The 16,292-nt window shown below is 41.3% G+C and overlaps 1 protein-coding gene across 1 annotated transcript in view; it reads left to right on the forward strand.

Annotated features, from left to right (window-relative positions):
- dock1 (dedicator of cytokinesis 1) overlaps positions 1 to 16,292 on the forward strand; it is an 815,700-nt gene that overhangs the window by 310,922 nt on the left and 488,486 nt on the right. The window contains 1 exon segment of the mRNA XM_034193753.1: positions 12,162 to 12,289. Within this exon segment, the coding sequence (XP_034049644.1) occupies positions 12,162 to 12,289 (128 nt within the window).

Consider the following 16,292-nt stretch of genomic DNA (forward strand, 5'->3'; position numbering starts at 1 on the left):
CCACCAGAGGGCACCCTGCCTGGGAGTGCGGGCTCCAGTCACCAGAGGGTGCTGCCGCCTCACAATAGCAGCCGGGTGACAGCTGTCACTTATCACCTATGTCAGCTGTCACCAATCATCTGATCATCAGTGGTATATCAGCAAGACGACATCTCCACCTCTTTGCCGAGATATCGCTCTACCGAGGAGCAGTACCAGATCCGACAAGCGGAGGCAGTGGCCACCTGGGAGTTTGGGACTTGGCGGCTCCAGTATTCCCGGGGTTCGGTGGCGGAGGAAATTGTGTGGTTCCGGTTCTGCTTTGGACAGCCGTCTCTTATCTTCGAGCCTGCCCACGTGACACATTTTGTGAATTGACTTCTTTTCTATTATTGTAATTCGCCGTGTTTGTTGTGCTTATTCACAACAGAAAAGAGTTGTTATTTGACTTCCTCCATTGTCCGTTCATTTGCGCCCCCTGTTGTGGGTCCGTATTCCTACACTTTCACAACAGGATATCTCGGCCAACGTCATGGACCCCGAGGGGCGTCAACCGGCTGTTGAACGGCCAATGGAAGAGCAGGGCACACAGGCGTCTGCAGGAGGAATGATTGGTGAGTTGCAGCGTATCCTCACCGCTTTTACGGCTCGGTTGGATCTGATGACCGAGCAGAACGTCCTCCTTAACCGCAGGGTGGAGGCTCTCGCCGCGCAGGTGGAAGTGCGCCCTCAGGGCGCTGCTGCGGCTCCCACTCCTGTCGATCCTGTGCGCAACAGTGACGTTCCACAGGTTGTTCAACGACCCCTCCCACCTTCCCCTGAAGCATACATAAGCACTCCAGCAGCCGTATGGGGTTGTGTGGAGACGTGCGCAGATGGGCCAGGGAGGCAGGGCTGCCTCTGGGTGGCGCTTACTCACCTGTGCAGGTGTGGGCACTAGATGGCTCCCTGCTCCCTCTAATCACACATAAGACACCACCAGTAACCCTGGTGGTGTCAGGGAACCACCGGGAGGAGATCGAGTTTTTTGTGACTCTGCCACCTCCCGTGTGATTCTCTGGTTCCCCTGGATGTTAAAACACAATCCCCGGATCGATTGGCCGTCCGGGGTAGTGTTCAGTGGAGCGAGACCTGCCATCGGGTATGTTTAGGTTCCTCGGTTCCTCCCGTTTCCCAGGCTAGGGAGGAGGTCAGGAGTCCCACCCAATCTTGGACGGTGCCGGTGAGTACCATGACCTTGTGGATGTGTTCACTTTCACAACAACTGCAACAGGTTCAGTGATGAATGTGACTAATCAGAGAGAAACCCCCCTAAAATCAGAGCACAAATACAGCGATCTTGGTCCCCTGCAGGCTACCTTTTTTTTTTTTTGCACAACCTCCATTGCCATTTATATGGTTCTGCAAATAAACCACATTTTGACTTGGATTTAGAGGAGGGGTTTTGCAGTAATTGTTTATTTCTTTTTTGATAGTCGTTCCCGGGCAGTGTTATCTCATGTTTCATTTGATGTGGTGTTTACAGGGTTTTGGAGTTTGACCTCTTTATAGAGATGCTGCTGGCTTTGCTTGAGGCAGCCTGTTGCATGCTCAGTGCAGCTCATATTCCAAGCTCAGAAGAAACCAAAAATACTCTGAAATACCAGGAGTTGAGAATGTTTGGATACACCAAAACTACTATGTTTTAGTAGTTTTTATGTGTTTATCTGTTTCTTGTCTCCATACCATTCTGAGCTCCGTGAACAGAGGGTAAGGTGAAAGAAAAGTGGTGTGCCTTCTTGGGAAGACCTGAAAGTGCGTAAAAGTTACAGTACAAAACTTAAGTTTGCTTTGTTTATTTCTTTATTTTTAGTATTTTTAAAATAATTTTTGTATAACACCTTCAACTAGTACTGGTCATAACTGGTCATATTGCAATTTAGTGTGACAATTGTTTTATTTAAAAATATTATTTGAACATTGGACACTTTTTATTCAGGACCATGTGCAAATGCCCTTGTTTACATTGTTCTGTGTTTAAATGGAAAGCAAAGTGATATTTATTCTTCCCACCCTTTTTTGGGGGACTAGGCGTGGAGGTGAGGGTTGATCTGAAAAATGATTCATTCCATGATTAAAAACTGCCATCTGAGCCACATTATGGGTTTGTGGTCTGTTACACTCCTATGTTTTATATATTCAGCATATATTTACATTTATTTTACGGTTGTTATTTATGTGCCATTATATTTTAGGCTAGTGTGGTTAATATATTTGAATTTTAATTTCAGCCATTATTTGGAGCCACACTTCACTGGTCTATATATTATGGCGTCACAGATATGATGATCTGTATATGTACTAAATGCCTTAAACCATCCCAGCTGCCATAACTCTACAAAGCTTGCTTGGGTGACCTATACTTGGCAATTCAAGTAGATTTTCTAGTGCTTATTAAGTCATAATCTAGTCTTTCATAATGCATGTGGGCACCATACACTGTACTATGTCTTAGTGGTTTTGGATATACATACAATATGTGTGGTTAGGTCTGCAGCATCCTGCAGATGTGGCTTTTAGTAAGAGTCCAGGTCCGAGCCTAGCAGCTCTGTGGGCCGATGATCAAGACATAATTTTGAGACACGCACCCACACAGTCATTTTAAAATGAGCTGCAAGGCTCCTCACGAAGACTGTGGCAATGTTGATTTTGTGTGGCTTGCAGGAATAAGACATGCCTCAGAGCAGTTAATAATGTAAAGAATTAGACAACGATCCACAGGCGATGCTTTCCCCTGCTCCTGCCATCAGCAGATGCTCACAAAGGTGATGAAATGGATTTTGTGATTTGTGTAATATGAAGTATGTCCTATTGAATAAATGTCTCATATTGGACATCTCATTCACTGTAATCGCTTTGCTTTGGCGTCAAGAATCCATGTTTTTCACACTTTTATACTATTTAAATTTCTGATTGCTGCCTGGGCTGCTAGAGAGATCAACGATTGAAGATCTTTGGGGCAGTACTATGGACTGTTGACTACATGGTTCCCTGATGTTTGAGAATGCCTCCTGTTGGCTCAGATACAGATGTGGACGGACTGTCCTATGGGTTTGCATTTTCACAGGCTGTGCTGCACTCTGCTGCTTTGACCATCTCCCGCAGTCTTTGAAGTGCAGCTGTGCAAAACCAGAAAGAGAGGACAATACATTTCCACATTTTTGGCAGCTGTAAGTGAGCAGTGTTGATCAAGCATGTCCAGATCAGATATATTAAATGTATCGCTTGTGCTTGATGTAAAAGTCCCTGCGGAAGCGATACCAAAGAGGAATGACTCGTGTGGAATTGGTTCAGGTGAGGTTACGCAGCTGTGCATTGATGCATCCCGACCCCCATGGAACCTTCCATCTGCCATAGCAGGTGAAAACATGGGTCTCTCTGTGTCCTTCCTCAGTGTTGAGGGCACCTGCGGGCAGTGTCGTAGCTTTTGCTCTCTCAGAATACAAGTAAGTCCTCCTCATATGGGACTCTCTCAGTAAGTACTGATACTGACATCTTTCCCGCTGTATGGAAGGATACCCAAGAGAGTCCTATACCAAGGTATCCCATATCATCTTCTTTGGACACTGGTTAGCATCCTTGACTAACAACCACGTGGTAAGCTGGGTGTATGAAGACTGCAGACTTGGGTGTATGTCATCCTGAAATGTACGAATTAGCCGTCCCACACCACCTCTGTTTAATGACTTTGTCTTCTTGATCTCGTTCCATACATCTTTTACCCACATGCTGAGCTCATGGACTCTTGAATGTTCCTGCTGAGGTAACAGACCTGCACTTGTCTTTGGCACTTCCTGACGCATACTTGACCATCACTGTTCTACATGTAGCTGTGATCTCTCTCCAGTGTACCACTGGAGTACGTTTGCTGAGGATCAGAGGCTACACGTAATGAACATTGAACAGCTTGGTCTCATACCTCTCTTAAAGTTTGTGTTTTTGATCCCGGTTTGTCTTTTTATCATTCATTTATTGATGGTGATCATTTCTTTTCTCTTGATGTTCATATTTAAGCTCTGTTTGTTACTCCATTACAGTCACCGTTGGGAAAACCCGGTATTCAGATGGCATCCAAAATGGCCACGTATAGTTCATTATTGTAACTATGTCATAAACCATGTAAAATAATCTTGTAATGCCTATTTTCTATAGTTTTGGGATAGGAAATTCAATTATGGGGTTATGGTGACGGTGTTTGTAAGAATATCATATGAAATGGCACTGCCATAATAGTGCCCCCATTTGTCGCAAAGAACCATCATAGGAAATTAATATACCGTATTTTCCGGACTATAAGTCGCACCGGAGTATAAGTCGCACCAGCCACTTTATCCATATAACGAAAAAATAAACCATAAATTAAGTCGCACTGGACTATAAGTCGCACTGGACTTACAGGTATGTTAACTTAACCATGAAAAAGTTCAGATGATAATATTGTGATGGCTACCATTTTTGGATGCATATTTCACCAGTCGTAACTTGTAATCTGCAGAGTATGATTTTCTTTTTGGTGGCATTTTTTCGGGCCTTCTCCGTTGTCTTGTTAAGTTATCAGTAATGTTGAAATTTTTATTTTTCTATGGTAATCAGAAGTCGCAGGAACAGTCACACAATCCTTGAGTGCCCTCTCGTGAGCTGCATTTTACCTACGGATATGTTTGTATTTTGCGGACCACATTGCAAGCCGAACCATAACCCGCACCATCGCTGAACGGTTCTTTTCTAGCATATTACCCGCTGTGGACCATAGTACACACCAGGTGTCAGCTGCCGATGTTCGTGCAGCACCTACCTGCGCAGCTCATGACCTCCTCGTGGTGTCGACGCCAGCTCTTTCCAAGTTCAGACGCTAATCCTCCGCCGTCGCTCACCCAGTGCTCCCACGCAGCTCTCAGCGTCAACTTCAACATTCTGCTCACACTGATATCCAAGGGTTGAAGCTGTTTTGTTAGCCCTCCCGGAATAACAGCAAGCACCGTGTTCGTCTGCTTCACACACTGTTTCACAATCATTGTCTGGGTGAGGTGAGGAATACGCGTCCAATGTTCTGTACTCTGATTGGTTATCGCGACCAGCGTGACCTATAGGGCAGCCGCCATACTACAGTGCCCATGATGCATTGCATTTCTGTTTCCGGTGGCCATTTTAAAACATAGAGCGAGTCTGTCACGTAAAATTGTTTTATTACGGCAAATTTATTGAGAATCTACCGGTATATTTTTCATTTATAAGTCGCTCTGGACTATAGGTTGCACCCCCAGCCAAACATGTAAAAAAGTGCGACTTATAGTCTGAAAAATATGGTATGCGACTTAATCAACATTTTAAAAACCAAACCCTAACAATTTGCGAACCCAAAATTTACCATTAAATTCTAACCACGTTTATTCTTATTAATTTCTGTAGAGCCTCATTATTTTCTTTTCCTTGCTTTTCACATTTCATCATCAACAGATCATCTCAGTAATAATCTATAAATCATTATTCGTATTCTCAAATATCTCAGTCACATGTTTGTACCTGTAAATATGTAAATAAAATTTGTCAATATTATGCCAGTGGATATACCAGAGACAATGCTGGTGTTCAGATAAGTGAACGTTGACTAAATCTCAGATATTATCAGTGATCAGACTCATCAGACACACTTTGTTCTCTGTCACTTTGAGAGAAACTGACTGTGGCAGAAGTGGAGAATCCAGTGTGAGCACAAAGTCAGTCATGTAGTGTTTCTGGCATTGATAGGTGTGGTGTTCTTACCCCATGCTCGTGCTGCCCTTGTTCCACTCGACACAGAGTTTGGGATATTGGTCAAAAATGAGATGAACAGCTTGAAAAGATGAAGGTAGCTGATGAGAGAAGTAGCTTGCAACACCAGAGCGTGATCTAGTGAATGCCATTGTCTGCAGGAAGATTCTTCTCATAAGCCTCACGAGAAACTTTTCCAAGATGGAGTGAGTAGTGAACATTTGCACAAGAATGCGCAAGTTTACCAGTGACTACCTTGTCATTATTTCCACCCTTGTCTGCAAAAAATAAAATAAAAAAATTAATTCATTAATTAATAATAATGTCAATACTTCATACTTGAATACTTGTCATACTTGATTAACCAAACTTTGCCAATAAATAACTGGGACTGTTTCACGGGCTATTCATGTAGAAATGTCAAAATAACATCATAACTGGACTCATCATCCCCAAAAACGTAGAAAAGAGGTATTACAATGGTATTTCTGACATTTTATTACAATGTTACAATATCGGAACTAATAAGGTGGCCAGCAGTGGTCCATCGATACTCATCAGTTTCTTAAGACATACCATCAAAGCAGTGAAAATCAATCAAAACCTCACGTAAATCATTCACACAGCATAATTATTTCCCAGTTTGCTTAAATTCCATGAAGGGAGCATAAATCAAATTCTGCTTCTTTTGTTTGTTGTAATAGCAGTGCATGATGTACTGTGTTCACACACTGTACATCCCGTGCACACAACCGTGACATCCCACACAGACTCAGATACGTGCTTTTGCTTGTGGTCCACCTTTTATGCATAGAGACATTTGTGCTTAAAGAAACAAGCACAAAGTGAACTGTTAATTCTTTAACTATGCCCGACATTGGCAATTAATTATTTATTTATTTGTTTGTGTTTGTTTATTCTGTGTGCGAGGAGGCAGTGGCCTCTGTGCTCGTGGATACACAGTGCGTTCATATTTACCAAGATGTTAGAAGGTAAAATGCTGATGATATTTACATTCGACAAGTTGGACTCTGTGTTGCTGTTTATGGACATGTTGCCATAGTTTTGGCACTTATTGGCTTGTATCTGCCGTTTATCTTCCAGCTTTGAGCATTATTGATCATTACTTTGTGTTTGTACGTGTTGCTATTGATACATGAAGTCCAGCTTTTTGTGGCAGTTGATTTGCTAATTAAAGCTGTAGCTTTTCTCTGAGGCAGAGAGGTTGTATTGATTGGCGAATTGAAATCCATAGCTGGCTCCAGCAGCGATGTCTCTCTACATTGTCATTATGAAGGTTGTTATTTGAAGTGCACAGTTGTATCTGTTCTCTGCCTCAGTATTGGTGATGATTTCCGTTCTTTTTCTTCAGCAGTGACACTTAAATCGACATCGTGCCTGCATGTGTGTAATGCAGGAGAGACTGTGTGGGACTACATTATCTATTTAAAAAGGAATTACTGCACGTTTGTAATCTGTTAATTTGTAGAATATTATCTCCACCAAATGAGAGAGGAGAGCAGGATGGCTCCTCTCTATTTTCAAATTTTAAAGTTGATGCTGATTTATGGTTTGCAAAGTAGTTTGTTTATTTATTTTGGGGGAGAGTTTGTGTTTGTTTAATGGTATACTTCAGGAAATTTTGATGGTGAATGGAATCTGACCCAATTTTTTTCCCCCCTCCATCTTTTCTATTTCTCAAACATTGCAAGATAGGATTTACTGTAATTTATGGACTATAAGCCGCTACTTTTTTTTCACATGCTTTGAACACTGTAGCTTTTCCAATGATGCAGCTAATTTATGGATTTTTACAGACTTTTTCATAAGTCGAAATGCATCAGTTGATGCTGTCAATTGATTCCTGAAAGCTGTGCTCCTCAAATGGTGTAAATTCACACACAGTGTAAATATAAGGTCTTACCTGTTCGTTTTATTGAAGAAAAGTCCCTTTCCGGCACTTTGTGACAGAGTTGCGCCGTCAGATCAGTGAGCGGAGCGGAGCATTCTCCCCCCTACCCTTCCAAACCGGTTCTCTGTCTTGGTGCAACAAGTCGAAAAAATTACAGCGCTTCATTAACGTCTCATTTACCACAGACTCCATCCGATCCTGGCTGCACGCGATGAAAGTTAGAAAAAGAAAAAGTTTAAATTACTCAGTTCCCCATGTGGAGCAGAGAAACACTTCAGGGGAAAAAAGCATTTACGGTACATATTTAATTAAAAGTTAAAAAATCTTTCTGTCTAACATCTTTCTGTGTAAATATCTCATGTTACAACGTGGAGACCCGCGGCTTATAGACAAGTGCGGAGTATTTATGTACAATTTCTTTTTTCTTTTTAAAATTGGTATATGCAGCTAATATTCAGGTGCGCTCTATTGTCCGGAAATTATGGATCATTATGACATCACAAAGATTGGCTGGGGGAACAGTTAGATCTAAATATAAGGGGTACTGTTCATAAAAATCACCACTTTTTCAGCAAGTTTTCTTTAGATAAATCCTGGGATGGATACATGAAGATTTCTGTGTTCCTGGATACATCTTGTTCTTCATGTACAGAAAAGGATTTTCATACAAGAAAACAGAGCAAACCATCCTTTCAGAAAATCCTTTTCTGTTCCACTGCATGAGTGATGCAACAGACATAACTTGCACTATGCATCACATTGACAGAAGTCTACAATGACATGTTTTACAGGTGTGTGCGTGTCTTGGTGTCTTCCCACACAAGTCAGCTTCTTGCACAGTGACTCAGTTTGGGGGGAAAAAGGTAGAGAATGGGCAAATTTTGTGAGGGAATTTCCACTATTCAGCCAATGATTATGCACATTTCTGCATAAAGACAGAAAACATCAAACTAGAAATGGTGAGTGATTTTATTTTACATTGATATATAATTTCCTCATATATTACACTACTTTTGTGAGCCAAAGACTTTGCTGAACTCATTCCTACCAACAAAACAGTTCATGAATAAAGATGTATTTTAAATCAGGATTTGAAGAATTTTCTTAAAAATTTATTTTCTTAAATTTAGAACCAATAGTTCTACATGCTGCAGTCAATACAGATATGTGACACATTGTGAAAGCTGGGATTGTTGTGAACATTTTGATATGCAACACATGAGCATAATGCTAAAAAAGTACTTTAATTACTGAACGTATGGGACAATAGACATGTGTGTATTTTGGAAAAAAAAAAGGTCTCAGATATGACATTTTTACGCATGCCTAATTGGCTGTGTTTTTTCCCCTCAGGTGATTAGGAAAAGGCATATTTCAAAGAACTGCAATAGAAACACTTTTTCCGTGAATACAGGTCACATGACTTGCAGAAAGCATCATGACATTCTAAAATACATGGTGCAGACAGTATGTGTGGATGGAGGAACTAGGGAGAGTATTTTAAAACCAACATTGTGTTAATATTGCATCATAAACAGCAATAAAAAAATGTTTAGCAGAAATTAACCATCACTCACCGTGACTATTGGAATAACAGTTATTGCAAGAGGACAAAGTTTAGTAATCACATTATGTCTCTCAATGGGCACACTGTCATTTCACTGTTGTTTTTTTTTTTTCCCATTGTCATCTGAAAACATCGCTTAACTTTTGTGTGGCTTGAATGGAAACCCAGCTAATGATGGCAATATTATTTTCTTAGTAGTTAAGTGTTTTGGGTTTTTTTTTACCACAAACGAGTCACCAGAACTGAATAAATAAATCAAATCTTTAAGGTTTTCACCCTGTTCATAACCTAACGGCATCTGTGTACTTGTATTAGCGGCCTCTAATAGCCTTCACCTGCTAATTTCACTGATTGGTTCGACTTTTTGTAGAAGAGAATTGTTTTGCTGAAATCATCTGCTGGTGCACATGGTTTTACACCTTTGGTTTATGGTGTGATTAAGTGTTGTGATTTGTTTTCTTTGTGAATGCATGCAGCCAAGTCTCCCCTGGGATTGGAATCTTACGGTTTATAGAGAGAAGAAAAAAAATTCTAATTTTGGGGAAGATTGCCTCAGGTTCTCCTGCCATGCCATTAGTCTCTTTGGAGGTTATCTCTGCTGTCCTCCATGTCCAATTACAACCTAACCTCTTCTTCCTTTGATATCACCTCCAACGTCTGCCCGACTTCTAGATTTTGGTTTGCATATGTTAAGAAAATGTTTGAAGTTGAGTTGTCATTATTGCTGTTAAAGATGCAGACTTTTTTATACAGAAATGCAGATGATTTATAAATTGCTCAATTTGTCACATACTTGCATTGGAAAGGGGTTTTATTGCTTATGCTAGTACATCTTTTTAAACTATCCTCTTTGACATATGAAGGACATGTCGCAGATTATTTAATGTCCCAGTTAGCAACACAATAGCAAAGTATTCATGATTGTAATTCTATCCACGCAGTGGTCGCTGATGTATGTTATTGCTAATTAGCTCTCTTTCTCAGCAAGTTAGTATGTGCATTTCCGGAAAACGTCTTACTCTGCATTTCTCACCATTTCTCGACATGTGATGTACATTTTAGGAAAAGCAGAAGCATCCCAATGGCTGACAGAGTGAAATGAATGCTGCTACATCTGATATCGAAGCTTCTGTGCTTTCATTCCAAAGTGATGGCTCAGAATTACATAGGATGTACACAGAGGAGACGACACACTTCACCTCGAATCTCTTAATTTTTTTGAGAGACTGTCGGATTTTGGATCCTAATGTGCTAATTCTTCTGTTTGTGTCCCAGGATGCTATTTTACTGCCACCATGAACGTGCATGTGGAATGTCTGTACGACGTTGTTTTTACAGGCTGCCTGAACTTGCAGATGTATTTCTTACACTGTAACAAGTTGTAATATGAAAATTTTAGGAGATAATGAACTGTCTAAGTTGTAATACGAAAATTTTAGGAGATATTGGACTGTCTATCTAATGTGCCAGAATCACGAGAGAACTTTGTGAGGAGCTCACAGATGAGTTGCTGTGGCACATTGTTTTCCGGCTGGTAATTGCGCACCATCCGTGTGTGATGACTTCTTGTGGACCTGGTGATTGTGCATGATCTGTGCATAACAGCTTCTTTGATGGTGTGGACCTGGACATTATTCTCTTGCTGGCAGTTGCACGTGATCCATTTGGGATGATGTCTTTGATGGTGTGAACCTTGACATTATTCTCTGGCTGGCAATTACGCGTTGTCCTTGTGTGATGGTTTCTTTGATGGTGTGGGCTTTACATCTTTTTTCATATTTCATCTTGGAAATAATTCTGGGTGAGTGCCCTGTTCAGTTTTTTTCTCTTGTATTTTGTTATCCTCAGGGGAGCTGGAAGCTTTGTTATTTTTATTTTACTTTGAGTCTTTCGGACTTTGATCTTGATGTGTTTGGAGTCTGTTCTCTGTACCGGAGCCGCATACTGTTTCTTAGATTCTTCACAGTTACATTGATGACAACACTTATAAGTGTGCACAAAGCTGAGCCTTTTGCAGAGACTGTTTTTAACAGGCTACGTTCATGATCGACTTGCATGCTCACTAAGTCTTCTCACAATGGAGAGCGGTTGCTCCTTTTACCATGACTGCATCAAAACTAACAGTCACTTAAAAATGAGTCATCATAACAGGACATCACACATATGTAAACTTTGCCATTAATCTGTGGCTCCTTTCTTAACGTTAGCAGCTACATTCCATCCAAGCGCGCCGGGACATTTTCCTCAAAGCTATGTAAACGCTATCGGAAACACTCAGAAAAATGAGTACTCACCTGTGTTTTCAGCAGTCTCCGTCGCTGTTTGTTGCGAATGCCTTATACTTTGAGACTGGTCACGGAAGTGGACAAAGTAATCCCCTTGTATCATCGGTTGGTCACTAACAGCGTAAATCTAAGTTGTTATGATTTTGGTGCGACATGTCCTTTAAACTCTAAAGTGCTAGCCAGTGCAATCACAGTGTGCGACCACTGGAACAGTTGGAGGATAAAATCATTGATGGACACCATAATTGGACACAAAAGTTTTGTAAAATTTATTTTATTTTCTATACTAATGACTTGCCTGGTGACAAGGTGGATGGTTATTAATTTTTTGGTTCGTTATGGTGTGAAGGTTTCTGTGACTGATGGTGCATTTTGATATTTTCGCTGCTGTGTGGTTACTATTCCAAGGGATTTTAGAAGCTTTTACCACAGTCACTTTAATGAAGTAAATACACTGTGTACACTGTTGTACTTTAATCCTCTGAGTTGTGAGGAAGCCATTAACAAGCTGTGGGCTTCTGCACAGAGTATGTCGAGAGCAGATGCTGCACCACCTTGTGCTATCTATCATCTGTGCCGTGTGTTGAGACAGCATTGCAAGTGTGTGTTTTTGCTGGTGTCCCTGCAGATTGCCGTGAGATTCTCCTGCCTCTGATGACAGACCAGCTGAAGTTCCACCTGGACAACTCTGAGGAGCTGAATGCTTGTTGCCAGCTGCTCAGTGACATCCTGGAAGTGCTCAACAGGAAGGATGTGGTGAGGAACAGCATTATTTACTTTAACGTCTCTCTGGGATAAATGCTGTGATAACAGGGAGATCCTGGAGTAAAGAACCACATATTGACTGCGGTTGTTGTGCTGAAAATAATGTTCTGTTCCCAATTTATTTTATGCTGTTCATACCGTTAAAGTACCACTTTTACAGGTTTGTCTTAGGGTGCTTTCACACCTACCTTGTTTGGTCTGGACCTTCAGTGTTTTCAAACTGCAATGAATCATGGCCCCGGTGCAGTGAACCACAACACTGGATGGTTTGAACAGGTTTTGTTATAAACTAATTGATTGCAATTGCAGCAGCACCCCAGGTTCCATGCCAGGCAGAAATGGAAAATCAAAACTCAGACTTTATTTTGGTGAACAATTCATCTGTCCAAATAAACCCCAACTCCTTTGAGGGTAAGGCTCAGGTTTAGTGCACGAATAATCAGTCCAAAATTATCCTCAGGCAGTGTTCACCAACCATAGTTCAGTTAGTAATAGCAGTGTTTCAAATGGCTAGGCAGAAAACTTACCCAAACACAGAATAAGATCAGTATCCAGGAAATCTCATACCACAGATTCCAAACACAAAGGCTGCAATAAGACCAAGGTTCGATAATGTGGACTCCAAAAATACAGGCCCTCCAGGAACAGATTTGGCAGCCTTGGTGTAACCCATGTTTACCATGACCGCAGCTAGCAGTGCGGTCTGTGTGCTCTGTCAACCACAACAACGGTTTTGGACATAAAAAGCAGGTCATCCCAAACCCGCAAGTCTTATATATATTATATTTACAGAAAACATTAATCAGTCTATGACACAGAAGGAATGTACTTCTCATGTATGTCTTCACAACTGTGAAAAGAACAGACTGACCATGAGTTGTACCAGAAGGTTAGAGCTCCTGAAACATTAGCCAATTCAGAGATCCAGCTACAAAATGCATGCTGACAGAAAGAAGCTACGAACCGGCAAGTCCCCAACACAGCTATGGGTATAATTCTTCATTGGATGACATTGTAGTGTCAGCCTTGAACCTAGAGGCTGCCTTAGAAACACCTATAGGATGTGTCAAAACTTTGTGTTCCTTGCTCAAGTAAATTTGACTCCTTTAGCCAAAATATGATTTTAACCCACTGTTGCTGTGACCTAATGAATATTCAAATCAGGTCACTATTGCACCGGTGGCTGCTCTCCTCTCTGGAACTGCCCTCGTGCCGAGAGTGGTTAGTTCGCTTCAAGGGCCTTGCCATTATAGCGGCAAATGTTCAGATGGATGTGTTTGGAAGGACGTGTTCCTGTCGATGCTTTGTTAGCCAAGAGAAGGGGTCTTTATATCTTTATTTAGAGCTTAGTAATGTCATAAAGCTGATTCATCAGATACGAAGGAAAAACAATGTGATGATAAGATTTTGAGTCTGATCTTGGCCTGCCTCCAAATGTACTCAACCCTTCCTTGACCCAAACGTTTATCTGAATCACTCCACTGTGTTTTGAGTGATTGTGTAGACAGGTCATCACAAAAATGCCATTCTACTCAGGGTTCTCAGCAGGATTTTTTTCACTGCATAGGGGAAAACTCAGTGTGGTAAAGCTGCGCGGTGAGCGATGCAGGTGCGAGTATTGTAGGAGGGTCCAGGGGCATTCCCCTTGAAAATTTTGAAATTTATATCCCTCTGCATTTGAGGGCCAGATTTTGAGAAGTAAAGCCCAAGTTTTATTTATTTATTTATTTTTAATCTTTGTTACAGCCTTATTTTAAAGCCAAAAGAAACTAGGCATCAGGCCAAAACACAGAAGAGTGCACCAGTGTGTCAGAGGAGCATCAGAACTGCTAATTTATACACAGACGTTTTCTAAAGATAATGGACTGCATTTATATAGCGCTTTTCCTTCTGCATCAGACGCACAAAGCGCTTTACAAATAATGCCTCACATTCACCGTGATGTCAGGGTGCTGCCATACAAGGTTCTCAGTACACACCGGGAGCAACTAGGTGATTAAGGACCTTTTTCTGGTCATCCTTACAAATGATTTTTTTTTTTTTACTTCAAAATTAATTTCTGATTAATGTACATTTTGAAGTTAAAAAAACATTTCTTACATTAGAAGCCATAACTTATCTTTTGTTGTTTCAGATGAGATGGTTTCTTGATTAACATTATAAGAAACCTTGGACATTCATTTTTAGACAAATAAAATAGCATGATAAATAATGTGTACATTTTTAAGTCTGGTTGATTCAGTCATTCATTCATTCATTCATACCTGCATTTCAAGTATGAAGAAAGACACCATAAGTATAAATATTTATTTATACACAACAGGAGATGGTGTAACATTGACTGCAGTGTGTCTGTTAATTAGATTTTCTCAAAGTAGCATAAACCTCAAGAAAAAAATCATTTTTTAATTTAGTCTTTTCAACATTTAGTTACATCCTTATTGACTATGTGATTACGTTTAATGTTGTAATCAGGGCAGAGTAATTACTAAAATATGAATTTGACTCTTCTAGTTATTGTGAAGGTTTGAAATTGTGCACAATAGGGGCAGGGCTACTTCTACCTGTGCAAGTGTATTTTTGACTGAACTTTGTCTTCATGGATATGACAGCAGTAACAATTAAAAAATGTAGATTTATGTGGTTAAAAAAAAAACAGATCAAACAATTTACAAATATAAAACATTCAGTCATCTCTACTGAGTGATTGATTCGACATCCTGAAGCTAAAGGCTAAGGTAACATTAGCTGAGAAAACTTCAGTGGTGCACTAACGTCATGTTTTATTTTTAGATTACTCACTCACCTCAGACAAATTTGCAGAAGCTCTGATGCTCAAAATCAAACTGGGTGTGTGCATATATCCAAAAGTGAAAAATTTTGGGCTGTGTCTTCTTGATTATACCGGCTGCTGTCTCTGTCGGGCTGGTCGGGCTAGCTGCTTCAGTTCTGTCCTCTCTCACTCCAAACAGTCATTGAAAAAAGCTCCTCCCAGCAGGGTGATGTCTGTCACTCCTTCTGCCTTTTGCTCATTAATCTTGTGGTTATGACTCACAGACTATTTTGGTTTTTAATTTTTGCTTTTTTCGGGAAAACACAACTCTTTGCAAACACGACTGAATCACAGAGCAAGGGAGATGATTAGCAATAAAATACATCAGCGACCACTAATTATTACTGCATGTGTGCGGATAGGCTTAAGCCCCTTTTACACATAGACGGTAAGAGCTCCCGGAAGCGTCCCGGAAGAGTTTTTGGCCGTCTTAAGGATCACACGCCATTGTTAACGCCGGCACTAGGGGGCGTGGCTTAGTTTCGGCTTTACCGGGAATTGTCGAACAAATTATTCAACATGTCGAATAATTCCGGGAGCGCTCCCGGAGAATTCGCGTGACGACGGAGACAACGCAAACAACGGCGTTTGTTACTTTTTAATCGCCGTCCTGCCCCTTCCTGTAGTGCCGCAGTTTACACTGCTGTAATTGGCGGCCGGCATTGTATCCCTAACCAACAGCGTGTAAAACAGCGATAGAGCCCACATCGGCGTCCTCAAAGGCGTTTTAACCGGCGACAGAGGAAGACAAAATGGCGGCGCTAGCGGACAGTACGCCGTTCTAAACGCCACCTCCCGGTTAACGGCGTTCCAAACGGCTGATAGGTGGCGGTCAGTATAAAAACGCTAGCGCGCTGCATGCAGGCCTCTCACTCGCGGTCAGCTCCAGATATTTTTGCAGAGAAGCTCCAGTATGCCTCCTAAAAGAAAATTGGCAGCGGCAAGGACTTACCAAGAGGTCTGGTTCAGAAGCAGAAGGTAGCCCTGTGGTGGAGACAAGCAACACGTTGAGGAGGGGAAAAGGAGAGGAAAAGAAAAGGCTGAGGATGAGCTCCCTCCCCCTGCAGTGACAGCTGCTTCAGCCTATTATACTCTGGGGGTGGTGCCTATATGCAAACGTTCCTGGAGTAATGCAGGATTTGCCTGGATAAATTCAGCGGT

Source organism: Thalassophryne amazonica, chromosome 18 (assembly GCF_902500255.1).
Source record: "Thalassophryne amazonica chromosome 18, fThaAma1.1, whole genome shotgun sequence".
Lineage (NCBI taxonomy): Eukaryota > Metazoa > Chordata > Actinopteri > Batrachoidiformes > Batrachoididae > Thalassophryne > Thalassophryne amazonica.